At 41.0% G+C, this 14,745-nt stretch overlaps 1 protein-coding gene across 4 annotated transcripts in view; it reads right to left on the reverse strand.

The window, feature by feature from the left end:
* abcc10 (ATP-binding cassette, sub-family C (CFTR/MRP), member 10) overlaps positions 1-12,038 on the reverse strand; it is a 102,045-nt gene extending 90,007 nt beyond the window's left edge. The window contains exons 1-2 of one of the 4 annotated variants that reach the window (XM_073056216.1): positions 11,972-12,038; positions 3,593-3,771 (exon numbers count right to left, since the gene is read on the reverse strand). In XM_073056216.1, coding sequence (XP_072912317.1) covers positions 3,593-3,753 — 161 coding nt within the window. In that variant the 5' untranslated portion in view covers positions 3,754-3,771; positions 11,972-12,038. Of the gene's footprint in view, positions 1-3,592; positions 3,772-4,913; positions 5,130-6,722; positions 6,868-11,971 lie in introns of those variants that run through there. The other 3 variants (XM_073056215.1, XM_073056214.1, XM_073056212.1) reach the window with 3 other exon arrangements.
* Positions 12,039-14,745: the final 2,707 nt, after the last annotated feature.

The following is a 14,745-nucleotide window of genomic DNA, read 5'->3' on the forward strand; positions in this document are numbered from 1 at the left end:
CATTCATTTGTCACTTTCATGATTCCTCTGAGCAGCACAGTCCTTTCTTGGTCCAATATACTTTCCAACAAGAGGCACAAAGGTTGGCACCAACACCTGTCTGCCCTCTGTTGAACAACGGTTCATGGTGTATAGCACTGAAGCAGTTGTGGCATCATCTGTACATTTCTTAATTCACTCTTAGTTGATTCTGTTACATGGGATGTCACAGACAAATGGTAGTTGTCTCAGACAATTACAACCCCACAATGCTGGCCGTCCTGTTTTTACCACATACAAGCTCAAAGTGCCTTTCACAGTTACAAATGTCATTCCCACAGGAGTCATCTTTTCTCCAGTATAAATACTTAGCTGCATATCTGCAGGCTTCAGTTCACTGTCTTTGACATGCTGTTCAAACTCATTTTGTGGAACAACTGAAACAGCTGAACCAGTGCCCAATTCCATTTTAATGAATTTGCCATTCACTTCTGTTGTAAGCCATGTTGCTTGTCTATTGATAGCTGTCACACTGTAAATCTCAAGACTACTCAGTCCTGTCACTCTCGTCATTATCAGATTTTTCATCAACAACATGCAGATTAGTGCTCTTTTTGAAACAGCAACTTGACATTTTATCTTTTTCTCTTCCCATTTTTTTTTGTCTCATCGACAAGATCTGTGTATGTGTATGACGTTGTTGCATTTTCTGCATTTCACCTTTAAACCTGCACTGGTCTAGTCTATGTGAGTCCCTATAACAACGGTAACACAACTAGCTTGGCAAGGCCAGTTTCTGTTTAAACGCTGCAATTTTATACGTGCTCACTTTCGTTCCTGACTGCAACTCAATTGCATCTCTGGCTGCTGTTTCCATTGATACAGCAATTTGAACTGCTCTTTTAAATGTAAGTTGTGCTTCAGTTAGGAGTCATTTTTGAATGTTTTCTTGTAAGATTACACGAACTAAATGATCTCTCAGTGCATCATTAAGCCCATTACTGAACTGACAATGCTCAGACAATTTCTTCAATTCAGCCATGTATGCTGAAATGAACTCCCCTTCCTTTTGATTCCATTTATGAAACCTAGTGTTCTGCAAACTACAATGGTTTTGGTTCGAAAACAAAGGAGACGGGAATGCAAGTCTAACTTTGTTTTTTTCACTTTAGTAAGGGAGCATACTTATTACGTGTTAGCATCATGAGGTATGCAATTCATGTATTTTTTACATATAACCCATAATTAATGATTTAAACAAAGAATGCCTAATCAGCATATACTTACAATATTACTCAAATATTAAATAGACAGCATTACGTTTGATAATGTAAAAGTCTTTGAAATCAAACTGGAAATATTTAAATGTGATGCCAAAAAAGGGACTTCTAAATATTTCTCAAAACTAAAAAACACCATTCCTGGAAAAAAAAGGCCATTCAGACTTCTTGAATTTTTGAACATCATTCACTCAACTACTGAAAAACTTACTTTAAGATCTATTAAGTTCACATCATTTGCAGAAACTGCAAAACTCATAATGTACGCTGACAATCTAACATTAGACAAACTAAATTTGGAAATGTTGCAGTGGATTTGTTTTGAATAATTTTGAAATGCAATTGATTGATCGTCAAAATAGTTCAGTTTGGAGGCAAAAATTTGTCAACTTCAGAATTTCACTAGAAAATATTGAAAGAGGTCAGTTAGTGACTAGATCAAAGCATAAAAATGCAGAAACTCTGGAATTTCATTCCTGAAACTTTTAAACATCTAAAAAATATTGGAATGGTAGCATTAACATTAACAGTATTTCCATTGACACTGTATTATTATAGAAGCCCATAATGAAACCTACTTGTAATTTTTCTGCAGGCAATGCACTCCCGATTCAAATCACACTCCGCATAAAAAGATTCCTCATGTCACCACTCCTAGTTCTCTTCTCCTTATATTTTCTACCTATGATCGCCAATGGGAACAGACTCTGAACATCTGCTCTGTGCAGACCCCTCAGAATCTTCTGTTCTTGTATCAGATTTTAGATAATCTTTTCCTCCTCTCATTGAGACCTCTCAAATTGATCCTTGTAACCTTACTCCCTTACCTAGTAAGTGGAGTCATAAATCCAACATCCTCACAGGCTTCCTATAATATGGTGAACAGAATGCAATGCTGCAGTTGAGGCAAGACCAGTCTTTTATGAAGGTTCCACATGGCTTGCCTGTTCACATATACTGTCACTATCGTTAAAACCCAGAACTGTATTTGCCTTATGAATTGCTTTCTCATCCTGCCCCGCTACTTTCAATGACTCTTGCATCCACACTATCAATATCCCTTTTTAGCCATGTGCTTCAGCTTTGCTGATAAACCTATTCTGTGGAACATTATCAAAAAACCGTCCAGAAGATCATGTACACCACAAGTCAAATTGGTTATACTCAATCTGACCAAAATAAATCTGTGCCAACTTTCCTTAATTTTCCTCTAGATGATGATTAATTCTATCCCAGTGAAATATTTCAGCAAGCTTCTAAACAGCCAAACATAGAAACATAGAAAAACTTACAGCACAATACAGGCCTTTTGGCCTACAAAGCTGTGCCTCTTATGCTAACCATTTTAGCCCTGAGAAAAAAGCCTCTGACTATCTACACCATCAATGCCTCTCATCATCTTATACACCTCTATCAGGTCACCTCTCATCCTCCGTCGCTCCTTGGAAAAGGCAGAGTTCACTCAACCCATTCTCATAAGGCATGCTCCCCAATCCAGGCATCATCATTGTAAATCTGCTCTGCACCCTTTCTATAGTTTCCACATCCTTTATGTAGTGAGGTGACCAGAACTGAGCACAGTACTCCAAGTTGCCCATTGCTTGTGAGCTGACCCTTACAAGGAGTCACTACTCTCAAGGCCTCTGGCTCCAGATGAGAAGAAGCTTGAGCTGAGCCAACTTATTAGGTACACCTGCTCATTCACGCAAATATCTAATCAGCCAATCATGTGGCCACAACTCAATGCATAAAAGCATGCAGACATGGTCAAGAGGTTCAGTTGTCATTCAGACCAAACTGCAGAACAGGGGTAAAAAGTGAACTGAGTGAGGTTGACTGTGGAATGATTGTTGGTGCCAGACCGGGTGGTTTGAGTATCTCACAAATCAATGTAACTAAGGTCTGCATTGTAATAATCTGAAAGGCTTCAGCAAAAAAAAGAGATTCAGAATCAGTCACCCACTTCCCTGAATGCGACCAGTGAATTAACACCCCTCTGGATGTTGGCACCTCGATATCAAAGCAGATGTGGGGAACTCTGGGGCACCACGGTAGCATCGCGGTTAGCACCACACTATTACAGCTTGGGGTGAGGGAGTTCGGATGTCAATCCTGTAAGGAGTCCGTATATCCTCCCTGTCGAAGGCATGGGTTTTCTCTGGGTGCTCTAGTTTCCTCCCACAGTTCAAAGATGTACCGTTAGCAGGTAAATTGTCCCGGAATTAGGCTGAGGTTAAAACGGGGGTTGATGGGTGCCGCAGCTCCAAGGGCTGGAAGGGCCTACAGCACACAGTATCCCAATGAAACAGATAAATAATTAGGAACTGACGTACCGAGGTGTGCCGAGGTAACACGCACTGGCAAAGGCCAGAGCAGCGTGTGGCACCACGCTGAGAACCAGCTGAGTGAAACAGTGTCCAACGCTACCATTTTGCCACAACGGAAATGGGTTCGAAGGATCAGAGTCACACAGTGCAGCTAGAAAGTCTGCCATGCCAGCATCAGGGAATACCTGTGGAGAAAAAGAAAGAATATGTAATAGTGAAAAGGCAAGCCATCTCCACAATTCCATGTTTTCAAGCCACACAGACTCTACACAGAGCAGTGAAGATAAAAGTCAATGACAATATTTTTAACATACACTTCCTTTTTAAATGGGCTTTGGTTTCACTTGGAGTCCGAACCAGAACAGACAAATTGAAACTTCTGTTAGTTGAGCTTGGTTTAACAGGAATTAGGGCAACTAGATAGGAAATAATGGCACAGGGCTTTAGAGTCGCATAGTTTGTGCGACTCACAGTTACATGCCCCTTTGATTCTCCATGTCCACGCTGACCCATCTGTACTAATTCAATGCATTTAATCCACAGCTTCCTATGTTTCGCTGATTGATTGCTCACCGAGATGCATCTTAAACGTGAGAGTTCCCGGAAGGCAATGTGTTCCTAATCCCAACCACCCTCACGGTCACTCTGAACTTCTTACCCTTTACTCTATATTTATGCCCTCTAGTTTGATACTTCATAAGAGCCAAAGAAAATAGAAGGCCATTTAGCCCCTCAAACCTCTTCTCCCATTGAATATGATCTTGGATTATCTATTCCAGGCATCAATTCCTCCTCTGTGCCCGATTCTTTTTACACTAACCCCTAATCTTTCAAAAATTTAATCAAACTCCACTTTAGATTCATCTTATGATCTAATTTCCATGAGTCTCAGATTTCCAGAGATGTACTACCCTCTGACAGAAGAGATTTCTACATACCTCAGTTTTAAGTGACCAGCCCCTTAACTTGCAGCCATGCTCCCTCATTTGAAACTCTCACATTAATGAAAACACCTCGACATGTATCCTAACATGACCCTTAATATTTTATATTTTTCCATTCGGCATCCAAAATTAAGGACCCCAATCATGTGTGTGTGTACATATACACACACACAATGGATTTGTTAATAGAGACATATCGTGACCACTACATTTCGGCCCAATGATGCTGCTGTCCCAATCAGCCAAAGTTTCATGGAAATAGTTTAAAAGCTATAAAAAGACTATCTGAGTACCAAAATATGTACTTAAATGAAATACAGGACAAATTAGAACACTATCAACACTAATGCAGTACTTATAAAACTGTGTATCAGTTCCTAAACCTTATCATGGAGGAATTCATCTGCGTTGCGCTCTTTTAACTGTAAATCAACACAATCAGCGCAGACACCTGGTGCAGATAATGGACAGTCTTCATACAATGCTGTCAACAGTTGCATTCTCCAAATCTTCATTTTCACTGTAACATTCAAGATGATTGTCGATACCATCGAACTCTCCGTAGTTTCTATCTTGTTGAAGTAGTAAAATTGTTTCATTTTCACTCCCTGCCATTTCTGGCATCTCCAAGTCTGAATGCTTGAAACCACAGTGAGCAAAACGGTTCTGAATTATGTTTCTGCTTATTTCTCAACAACTATCTATGACAAAAATCACTGCTTTTTGAACACACACACACACGCAACTGACACTATTTAAAAACTGTTCAAAGCACGGTGTTGTGTCTAATGCCATGCAAGTGCACACAACTGACACTAGTTCTAAATTGTTTGGCAACAGATTTTCTGGCCTAATTAAATGAAGGGAATCCCGGCTATTTTCTCAATTAGTTTTTGCTCTTAAAGTGTTGTCCCAAATAAGTGGTTACCCCGATTAACTGGAGTCCACTGTGCTTCTTATTGTTATTATGTATTGAAATGTACTGCCAGCACAAAAGAACAAGTTTCACAACATATGCCAGTGATATTAAACCTGATTCTGATTCTCCTACCCAAGTGAATCTCCTTTGTATCCTTTGTAGTGGAATCACATCCTTCTAGAACTGCTCACAGTATTCCAGCTGCGGCCTAACCTAAAGCACTTATAAAGTTTCAGCTTTTTCAGGTTTTGGCCCGAAACGTCAACATAGGTCGACATAGGTGCTGCCTGGTCTGCTGAGTTCCTCCAGCATTCCATGTGTGTGCTGCTCAGACTTCTAGCAGCTGCAGATTTTCTCTGGTTTGTGCAGTTATAAAATGTTGTTTTAAAAATGTATTCTGTGCTTAGCCAAAGATGGCCAGTATCCTATAGGCATTCTTCACCAATCTACCTGTGCTGCACCTTTAGCGATCCTTGGATGTGTACAATACCCACCAGGGCACAGACTCTACTCTTAATAAGGTCATACTGAATAGCTTTGAGTGATCACTACTTTCTCAAAAATACGTTGGTCCTAATCCTCCTCGTCACTGACGGTAGGTTTGTCGTTATCAGCTAATCCCTGCTGTCATTCCTGTAAAAAGAAACTACTTTTGCTGTCCTCCAGCCACCTGACACTTCACATATGGCCAGTGAAGACTTAAAAATCTGTCAGAGCCCCAGTAATTTCCTCCTTAGTCTCTCATAGAGGTCTGGGATACATTTCACTAGGCCCTGGAGATGTAATGATATTTAAACTGCTAATATATTTAAATTGCTGGACAGCTCCGTTTCATCATAGCATGCCCCAAAACGTAATCATTCATCTCCACAACTTCTACAACTAAAGTGCTCTTTTCCTTGATTAACAGGTTCGAGAATTGTTCATTAAAACCCTCACTTACATTTTGGGCCACCCCGCAAAGGTTGCTACAATGTCTCCTATACTTTTTACCCGATTATCTCCTTCTATATGCACATTTGAATGCTTTAGATTTTTTTTAATCCCCCAATATTCTCAAGCCCTCTGTCTTTTGCTTAACTAGCCGCCGCTACACAATGATCCTGCCGCGGAAACATTGCAAAGGGAACTTGACACAGGAGCAGTTTGTCCCACGGGTGGTCGTTGCATTCTCTGTCAGATTTGGACGTGTGTTTGACCCCGCGTTGAGAAGAGCCTCGATGTGTCGGTACAGAACAGAAACATATGGAGCAGATTTGCAGCGTTCACTAACCGCATCGAGAGACAGCAGAGTTAAAGCAACGCCTGTAAACTGTGCAAGAGGTAACTGAATATTGCAGGGTCTAAATACCGGTCTCCGTCGCCGAGCTTTAAACCATCAACAGACCCGGAGCCGGTGACATCAATCCCTACGTCACTGCAAACCGGAAGTGCGGGAAGTTTCCCGGGTCAGCCCTCCGGAAGCAAGATGGGCCCACGGGCTCGCGGGGAGCTGAAGGAGCGCCTCCCTCGCGCCTGCGGCCGGAGGTTGAAAGTGTCTGTGCAGTTCAGCGCACAAATAGCAGGGGAACTCCGCAGGTTAGGCAGCATATATGGAGAGAAATAAACAGATAAACTAACAAAGGATACACACATCGTATCGAAAGGACAGGTAGGCAGAGGAGTTCGGGTGGCTCGTTGGTAAAACAAAATTCGATCAACCATAGTAAAAGGTGACAAGATCTGAAGATGTCGAATCCTCGTGGGTAGAGTTGAGAAACCACAAGAGTAAAATGACCCTAATGGGAGCTATACACATTGCTTCGAACAGTAACTAAGATGAGAGACAGAAACTACAACAAGAGATAGAAAAGTTATGTATAAAGGGCAATAGTCATGCAAGACTTCATCACACAGGTAGATTGGAAAATCAGGTTGGTGCTGGATCCCAAGAGGAAATTTGTATAATGCTTATGAGATGGCCTATGGCTAAGCCCACAAGGGAAAAGGCAATTCTGGATTAAGTGTTGTGTAATGAACCAGATTTGATGGGGGACTTTGTGTATTGATTGAGATACAGCATGTAATAAGCCCTAACGAGTTGCATTTTGTCTTGGTCGTGGCAGTTGGTGGCACTGGGCTGTGAATGGTGTGGAGATGTTGGGAGGTAGTTTAGGTTCAGGTAGGGGGAAGATCTGGAAAAGAAACCACAACTGGAGGGTTCAAGTGAGTACAAATTGGCAGGAGGGGGTTGGAATGAAGTTGGATCTAGATCTGGAAAACAGAAAGAGAAACATTGGAGTGATTTCTAGTGATGGAGAGGAAAGGTGGGATTTGGGGGGGGGGAAGGAAGGAAGACTTTAAGTAATTGTTTAAATTTGATCTGAACAGTCTTCTATCAATCCCATTAAATTAACTAGAGAGTTGAAATCTGTAATAGAGGATATAGATTGTGCTGGTACTTTGAGAGGAGGGAAAGTGTTAATCATTGTAAGGATAAGAAACAGTGGGAGAAGGCATTACATTTGAAGACTTTGCTTGGCACAAAGACAGTATCTATGTTACCTTATGAAAATAGAGGTACTGGGGTGTTCTGGTGGAGATTTCAATAGAACAGGTTAAATCTCATTTATTGGGAGGCAAAGTTATGGGGGTAAAGAGATTGTAACTAGTTAGAAATGGGGAAAAGATGGATAGTTTATCTGTACTGATTTATTTTAATGAGGTGAAGCTCTCTGATAAAGTTGGTTTAGGGTGTGTTAGTTATAATGTATGAGCTTATATTCTGCCTCCACGCATGTTATAAATGTCAGGGGTTTGTGCATGTTACTGCAGTATGTCGTGGGAAACTCAGGTGGAGGGAGAATGTCAGTATGAAGTACGTGGAGAAGTTTTACTGTTGTAATTGTGGAGGAGAACGTAGTGGAGCTTATAGAGGATGTGAAGTGCGGTAGAAGGCAGCTGTATTTCAACGGATTAAAGTACATTTAGGTGAGTCTTATGCAGAGCACTTGCAAAAAGTTAAACTGAACAGACCGTGAATATACATCGGCATCACAGTTCTCTTATTAAAGATACTTTGCTAGTGGATAAAATGAAGTTTGTGATATTTATAATGGATATGGTGAATTCTACTGCTCTGATATTTAGCCATATTGAGAAAATTAAAATTATTGTGGAAGCTGCAGAAAAGTATCTTGGTATACCTGGTGTTATGTGGGAAGCTGTAAATGAAGCTCTGTTGGGTGGGGTTTCTGTATCTTGTGCTCCTCTCCCCTTTTCTTTCTTCCAATATCTTCTGTCTGTTTCACTAATTTACTTCCCAGCTCTTTACTTCATCCTTCCCCCTCCAAGTTTCACCTATCACCTCTCTCCTCCCCCCACCTTTTAAATCTACTCCTCAGCTTTTTTTTCTCCAGTCCTGCTGAAGGGTCTCAGCCCAAAACGTCAACTGTACTCTTTTTCAATAGATGATGTCTGGCCTGCTGAGTTCGTCCAGCATTTTGTGTGTGTTGCTTGGATTTCCAGCATCTGCAGATTTTCTCTTGTTTCTCTGGGGTGTGTAGGCTTTGTCATCATTATGTAACAGTTGAACACATACTATTACAGTGTGTAGCATATAAGGTTGAAAGAAAGCAAATGCGAGTTTCATGACAGTCTTTGGGGGTTGATAGTTTTCATTTCCAAACTTTAAGTTATGGGAGTGACTTTAATTCACAGAATTGTCCTTCATTATTTACAACCTATAGGGCTTTTTGGGTAATATAGTTTTCATTTGATAAAGAACTAGTAAGGGTTTTATTTACACCACACTCCAGTCCAGTTGGTGGTGGTTATGCACCTTTAAGTTGGACTGCCAACCACTGTTAAAAGTCAAAAGAAGAAGAACAGGCCCAAACATCCCTTTGAGCTGTGCCAACCAGCAACTCCCGATTTAACATGAGCCTAATCACTGGACAATTTACAGTAACCTACTAACTGGTACGTCTTTGGAATGTGAGAGGAAACATAAGCATTCCATGGACATACAGACTCCTTACAGGTGATGCGAATTGAACTTTGAACTCCAAACTCCGACTCCCTGAGCTGTGATAGCTTAACACTAACTACTACACTACTGTGGTAAAGAAATCCTTGGGAATCAGTGATCATAATGTGACAGAATCTGCCCTACAGTTTGAGAGGGAGAAGCTAAAGTTAGATGTAGTACAGTGGAGTAAAGGGAATTATAGAGGCACGTGAGAGGAGCTAGCTAAAGTTGATTGGAGGGGAACACTAGCAGGGATCACGGCAGAACAGCAATGGCTGGAATTTCTGGGTGCAATTTCAAAGGCACTGAATAGTATTCCAGAGAAGTATTACAAAGGGAGGACGAGGAAACCATGACTGACAAGGGAAGTGAAAGACAGCAAAAAAGCAAAAGAGAGGGCAAATAATATCGCAGAAATGAGTGAGAAGTTAGAGGATTGAGAAACTTTTAAAAACCAACAGAAGGCAATTAAAAATCAATGAGAGAAAAGATTAAATATGAATATAAGCTAGCCAATAATACAAAAGAGGATGGCAAAAGCTTTTTATAGCTATTTGCACTATACAGTGTCCTGGCCCAACGTATCAATGCAATTACAAAGAAGGCACGACAACAGCTATTGGACAACATTGGGAGTTTGAAGAGACTTGGTATGTCACTGAAGACTCTTGCAAGTTTCTACAGATAAACAATGGAGAGCATTCTGATTGGTTATGTCACTGTTTGATATCACAGGATCAGAAAAAGCTGCAGAAAGTTGTAAACTCAGCCAGTTCCATCACAGGCCCTAGCTTCCCCAGCATCCAGGACACCTTTAAAAGGTGATGCCTCAAAAAACCAGCATCCATCATTATGGACCACCATCACCCAGAACATGCCCTCATCTCTTTGCTACCATCAAGGAGGTGGTACAGGAGCCTGAAGACACACACCCAACATTTCAGGAACAACTTCTTCCTCTCTGCCATCAGATTTCTGAAATGGACAATGAACCCATTAAAACTGGCTTAGTGCTGTGCAAGTTGTCGGCACATATACATCGCTAGGGGCCTAAGACTTTTGTACAGAACTGTATTTGTCAACATGGAGTGGAGAGCAAAGGATGTGGGAACGGTGAGGGTAGAGCACCACGGGAGGGCTGTGGGACAGGTAGCAGAGGAGTGCCAGCTTTGGAGGGGTGTGGTCCAGGTGCAGATAACCGAGTTCTGAGACACTAGGTAAGGTCATTGATTCCAAACTATTAGTTTATTGATTATTACAGATGTTTCTCTGGTTCTTCCTGCTCTCTCCCCTCTCCTATCCCCTTTTCCCAACTTTGATTCCTCTCTCCCAGCCCCCTTCCCACTCTCAGTCCACAGTAGCGTCTCATATCAGAAACAGGTTTATCATCACTCACGTATGTCATGAATTTTTTTGTGGCAGTACAATGCAATACATAAAATTACTACAGTACTGTGCAAAAGTCTCAGGCACCCTGGCTATATATATATGGGTCTGAGACTTCTGCACATTATGTACTTATGATAATTTATAGTCATTAATATTTATTACAATGTACAGCTGCCACAAAAGAACAAATTTCACGGCATATACCAATGATATTAAAACTGATTCTTACTCAATTGCTGCAAGTGTCGTTTCCAATATGAGGACTTTTTCCCCCTAGAATTCATGTACCGTATTTTTTGTCCATTAATTAAGATAATTATATTCCACTTATGTTTTATTGTTCACTAACCCCTTTATCCTCTTTTATCAAGTGCTGTTCATCTCTACAGCCATTTATTTTTTCCTCTCTTCCACCTTGTCATAAATATATTTTTTGTTCTCCCCTGTACTAATCAATAGCTCCCTGCCACTGCTCTGCATTTTAATCTTTCCCAATGGTTGCTTTACTCTCTCTTCCCTCTTCCCACCTGATTCCATCACTCTCCTCACCCCCATTAGTTCTATCTTTTGCCTACCAGCATCTGGCTCACAGTCCCCTCTCAACTACTATACAGGATCTGCCCTCCACACTGTCAGTCCTGTTGCAGCGTCTCAATCTGAAATGGTGGCACAGATGCTGCTTCACTCACGTGAGTTATTCCAGAAGTTTATATTTCGCTCCAGGTTCCAGCATCTGCAGTACCTTGTGTCAACATATTCCCATTTGATCGCTTTGAAAAGTATTTGAGAAATATGCTAAGTTTCTCCATCTATAAATGTAATTTGTATCTTTGTTCTTACACCTACAAGACTCGGAATGCTGCCAGTTTTTCTGCCTTTCCTAAACTTGGACAAATATCATTCCGTTTCATCCCCTTATTCATTAATAAATACAGGAGAAAGCCAAAGTACAAAGCAGATTTGAAAAACTATGGTAAGCTTTAAACTTTACGATGCTAATTGTAAGATCTTTTTCTGATTTCCTTCACTGCTGAATTTCTGAGCTAAATCTGTGCTTTTCTCAGCTTCACAATCATTCTATACACTACTAAAACAAACACAGTACATGGAAATGTAGCCTTTACCTGACATCAGACGACCAGCTTCTCTAGCGTATCCAAAGGCTGTGAGACCTTTCACCTTTGAGTCCTGTTAAGATACTCTTGCTGATGCACATTGATCTCATAATGCAGAGGACTGATTAAAAACAAACAATAAATCATGTTCAACACATTAATGTGTAGCTGATTAAATTTTTTGATGATAACAACCCAATGGTTTAGTTACTGGAGTGAGCATAAAGCTGTCCGTGTTCCAGCTTTAACCTCAGTGTCAGTTGATTTAAGTGGCATAATGGCATGCAAGAGGAGGGAAGCAATATTGGCTTCCGCACATCTGTCTAGAGAGGATAAAAGAAAACAATCAACTAGCATTCCTATCTTGATCACTGCTCGGTGAACTCTGCTGGAATCTGCATGTGTGCAACTTTGAAAGAAATTTGGGCTGGGTCCAATCAAGATCTACACAGGTCAAAGTCCCCACAGACTCACTGCCTGGTACACAGACCAAGAATGGCTGCTGGGATATGCTGACAGACAAATGGTGCTAAGAGAATCACAATTTGGTGAGGAGTCAAAGCCTTTACGAAAGAAGAGGAAATAGCTAATAAAATTTCTCCTTGCACAATGCATTCACAGAATGTTTTCAAACTGTTTACTCTATAGTAGTATGACCCAGGAGGAAGTCATCCTGTCCTTCCATCCACATTGGCCAAACATACATTTCTGGATTCATTGTTCAGGATCTGAGTGTCACTGACAAGGCCACCGTGTAATGCCCTTGAGAAGGTGGTAGTGCACAGTGTCCTTGAAGCACTGCCATCCTTTTGATGGGAGTACGTTTTGGATGGTACTACAGGAGTTCTAGCAACAACAAAGGAATATATTTCAAGTCAGGATGGCCACATCTTCCACATGCATGTGCTGCCTTTGATGATAAAGGTTGTAGGTTCAGTAGATATGGACAGATAGCCCTTGCAAGTACTTAGACCATAAGATATAGGAGCAGAAGTAGGCCTTTTGGCCCATCAAGTCTGCTCCACCTTGCAGTCTGTTTTGCTTATCATCAGAAAGCGGTGGAGGGAATTAATCTTAGGGGAGCCATTTAAGTGGCTACGGTGTTTTGGATGGTTTTCAACTTTTAAGTAATCTTGGATCTGCCCTCATCTGTTCAAGCAGAGAGCATTTCATCACACTCATTATATGTGCTTTATAAATGATGGAAGGATTTTGGGATTTCAAGAAATGAGTCATTTACCATGGGATGCTCTTTGCCATGCTTTTGTAACCACAGTATTAATGTTGCTGGTTAGTTAAGTTTCTAATCAGCAGTGACTTCCAGACACTGATGACTCTGACTAGAAACAGACTTTTCTTTCCCGGATGGGTGATTAAATTCATGGGTTTACTTGATAAGTGTGGAATACTGGGAAATAATTACTGCTTTATCTGGTAATATATTTGGTTGGAAATGGGAAGCAGTACATTGTTTGAGGTGCCTAATGTGTATTCAGTTTCAATAATCATGTTCCATTTGCCCAGTACAAGCTGCCTCAGGCTCCAGCGCACACCGTAGACAGATGATCCTTCAAAACATGATTATGCCACATGTAAGGAAAATAATGGATTAATGGCCTTTCCCCACAACCTCATTCGCACAGAGAAACACCTGGATTACATGGGATACTGTTGTTCCTTTGATTGAGAAGGGCTTATTGTGCACAAACTTCGCATGGCTGGTCAATTCACAAGTTGACCTGATCCTCAAAGTTAACTATTGCTGATTGGTGCTGTACAAGATCACACAAAGTAAATGCCTGTTGTTTGGTAGAACCTTTCATTACTGACCTATGTATTGCCACGATCTAAACGATCGAAGTACATATCTGTCACCATATACAACCCTGAGATTCATTTCCTTGCAGGCTTGCTCAGTGGGTCCAAGAAACATAACAGAATCAATGGAAGACTGCACCCAAAAATAACTAGTGTGCAAAAGATAACAAGCTGTACAAATACAAAAGAAAAAATAAATTATAGTAATAAGTAAATAAATATGCAATAAACATTAAGAACACAAGATGAAGAGTCCTTGAAAGTGAGTCCATAGGTTGTGTTACGAACCCCATAACTGGGTATCTTACCAGCAAAGATAGGAGTATCCATTGAAGTCTGATGATACTATTTTTAACAGTATTTATTAGTAAAAATACACAAAAATAATAACAATGCAAATATACAGATAATATACGACATCAATACTAAACCTAAAAGTGCGGGTATAATAATAATCAATAAGAAATAAGCTCTATCGTTGTCTAGGGGATAATGAATTGTCCAATGGAAATATAAAGTTCAGTTCAGTTCATGCAGGCTGCGGTAGTTCCTGGACTTCCTGGACTTCTCTAGTGCCTTTAACACCATCCAGCCCAAGATCTTAAGGCACAAACTAACGGAGATGGGAGTAGACTCTCACATGGTGGATTGGATAGTGGACTACTTGACAGATAGACCTCAGTATGTGCGGTTGGGAGACTGTAGGTCTGACACGGTGGTCAGCAGCACAGGAGCGCCGCAGGGAACCGTACTCTCTCCGGTCCTGTTCACCCTGTACACATCAGACTTCCAATATAACTCGGAGTCCTGCCATGTGCAGAAGTTCGCTGATGACACGGCCATAGTGGGGTGTGTCAGGAATGGACAGGAGGAAGAGTATAGGAAACTGATGCAGGACTTTGTGATATGGTGCAACTCAAACTACCTGCGTCTCAATATCACCAAGACCAAGGAGATGGTGGTGG

Source organism: Hemitrygon akajei, chromosome 9, assembly GCF_048418815.1.
Source record: "Hemitrygon akajei chromosome 9, sHemAka1.3, whole genome shotgun sequence".
In the NCBI taxonomy this organism is placed as follows: Eukaryota; Metazoa; Chordata; class Chondrichthyes; order Myliobatiformes; family Dasyatidae; genus Hemitrygon; species Hemitrygon akajei.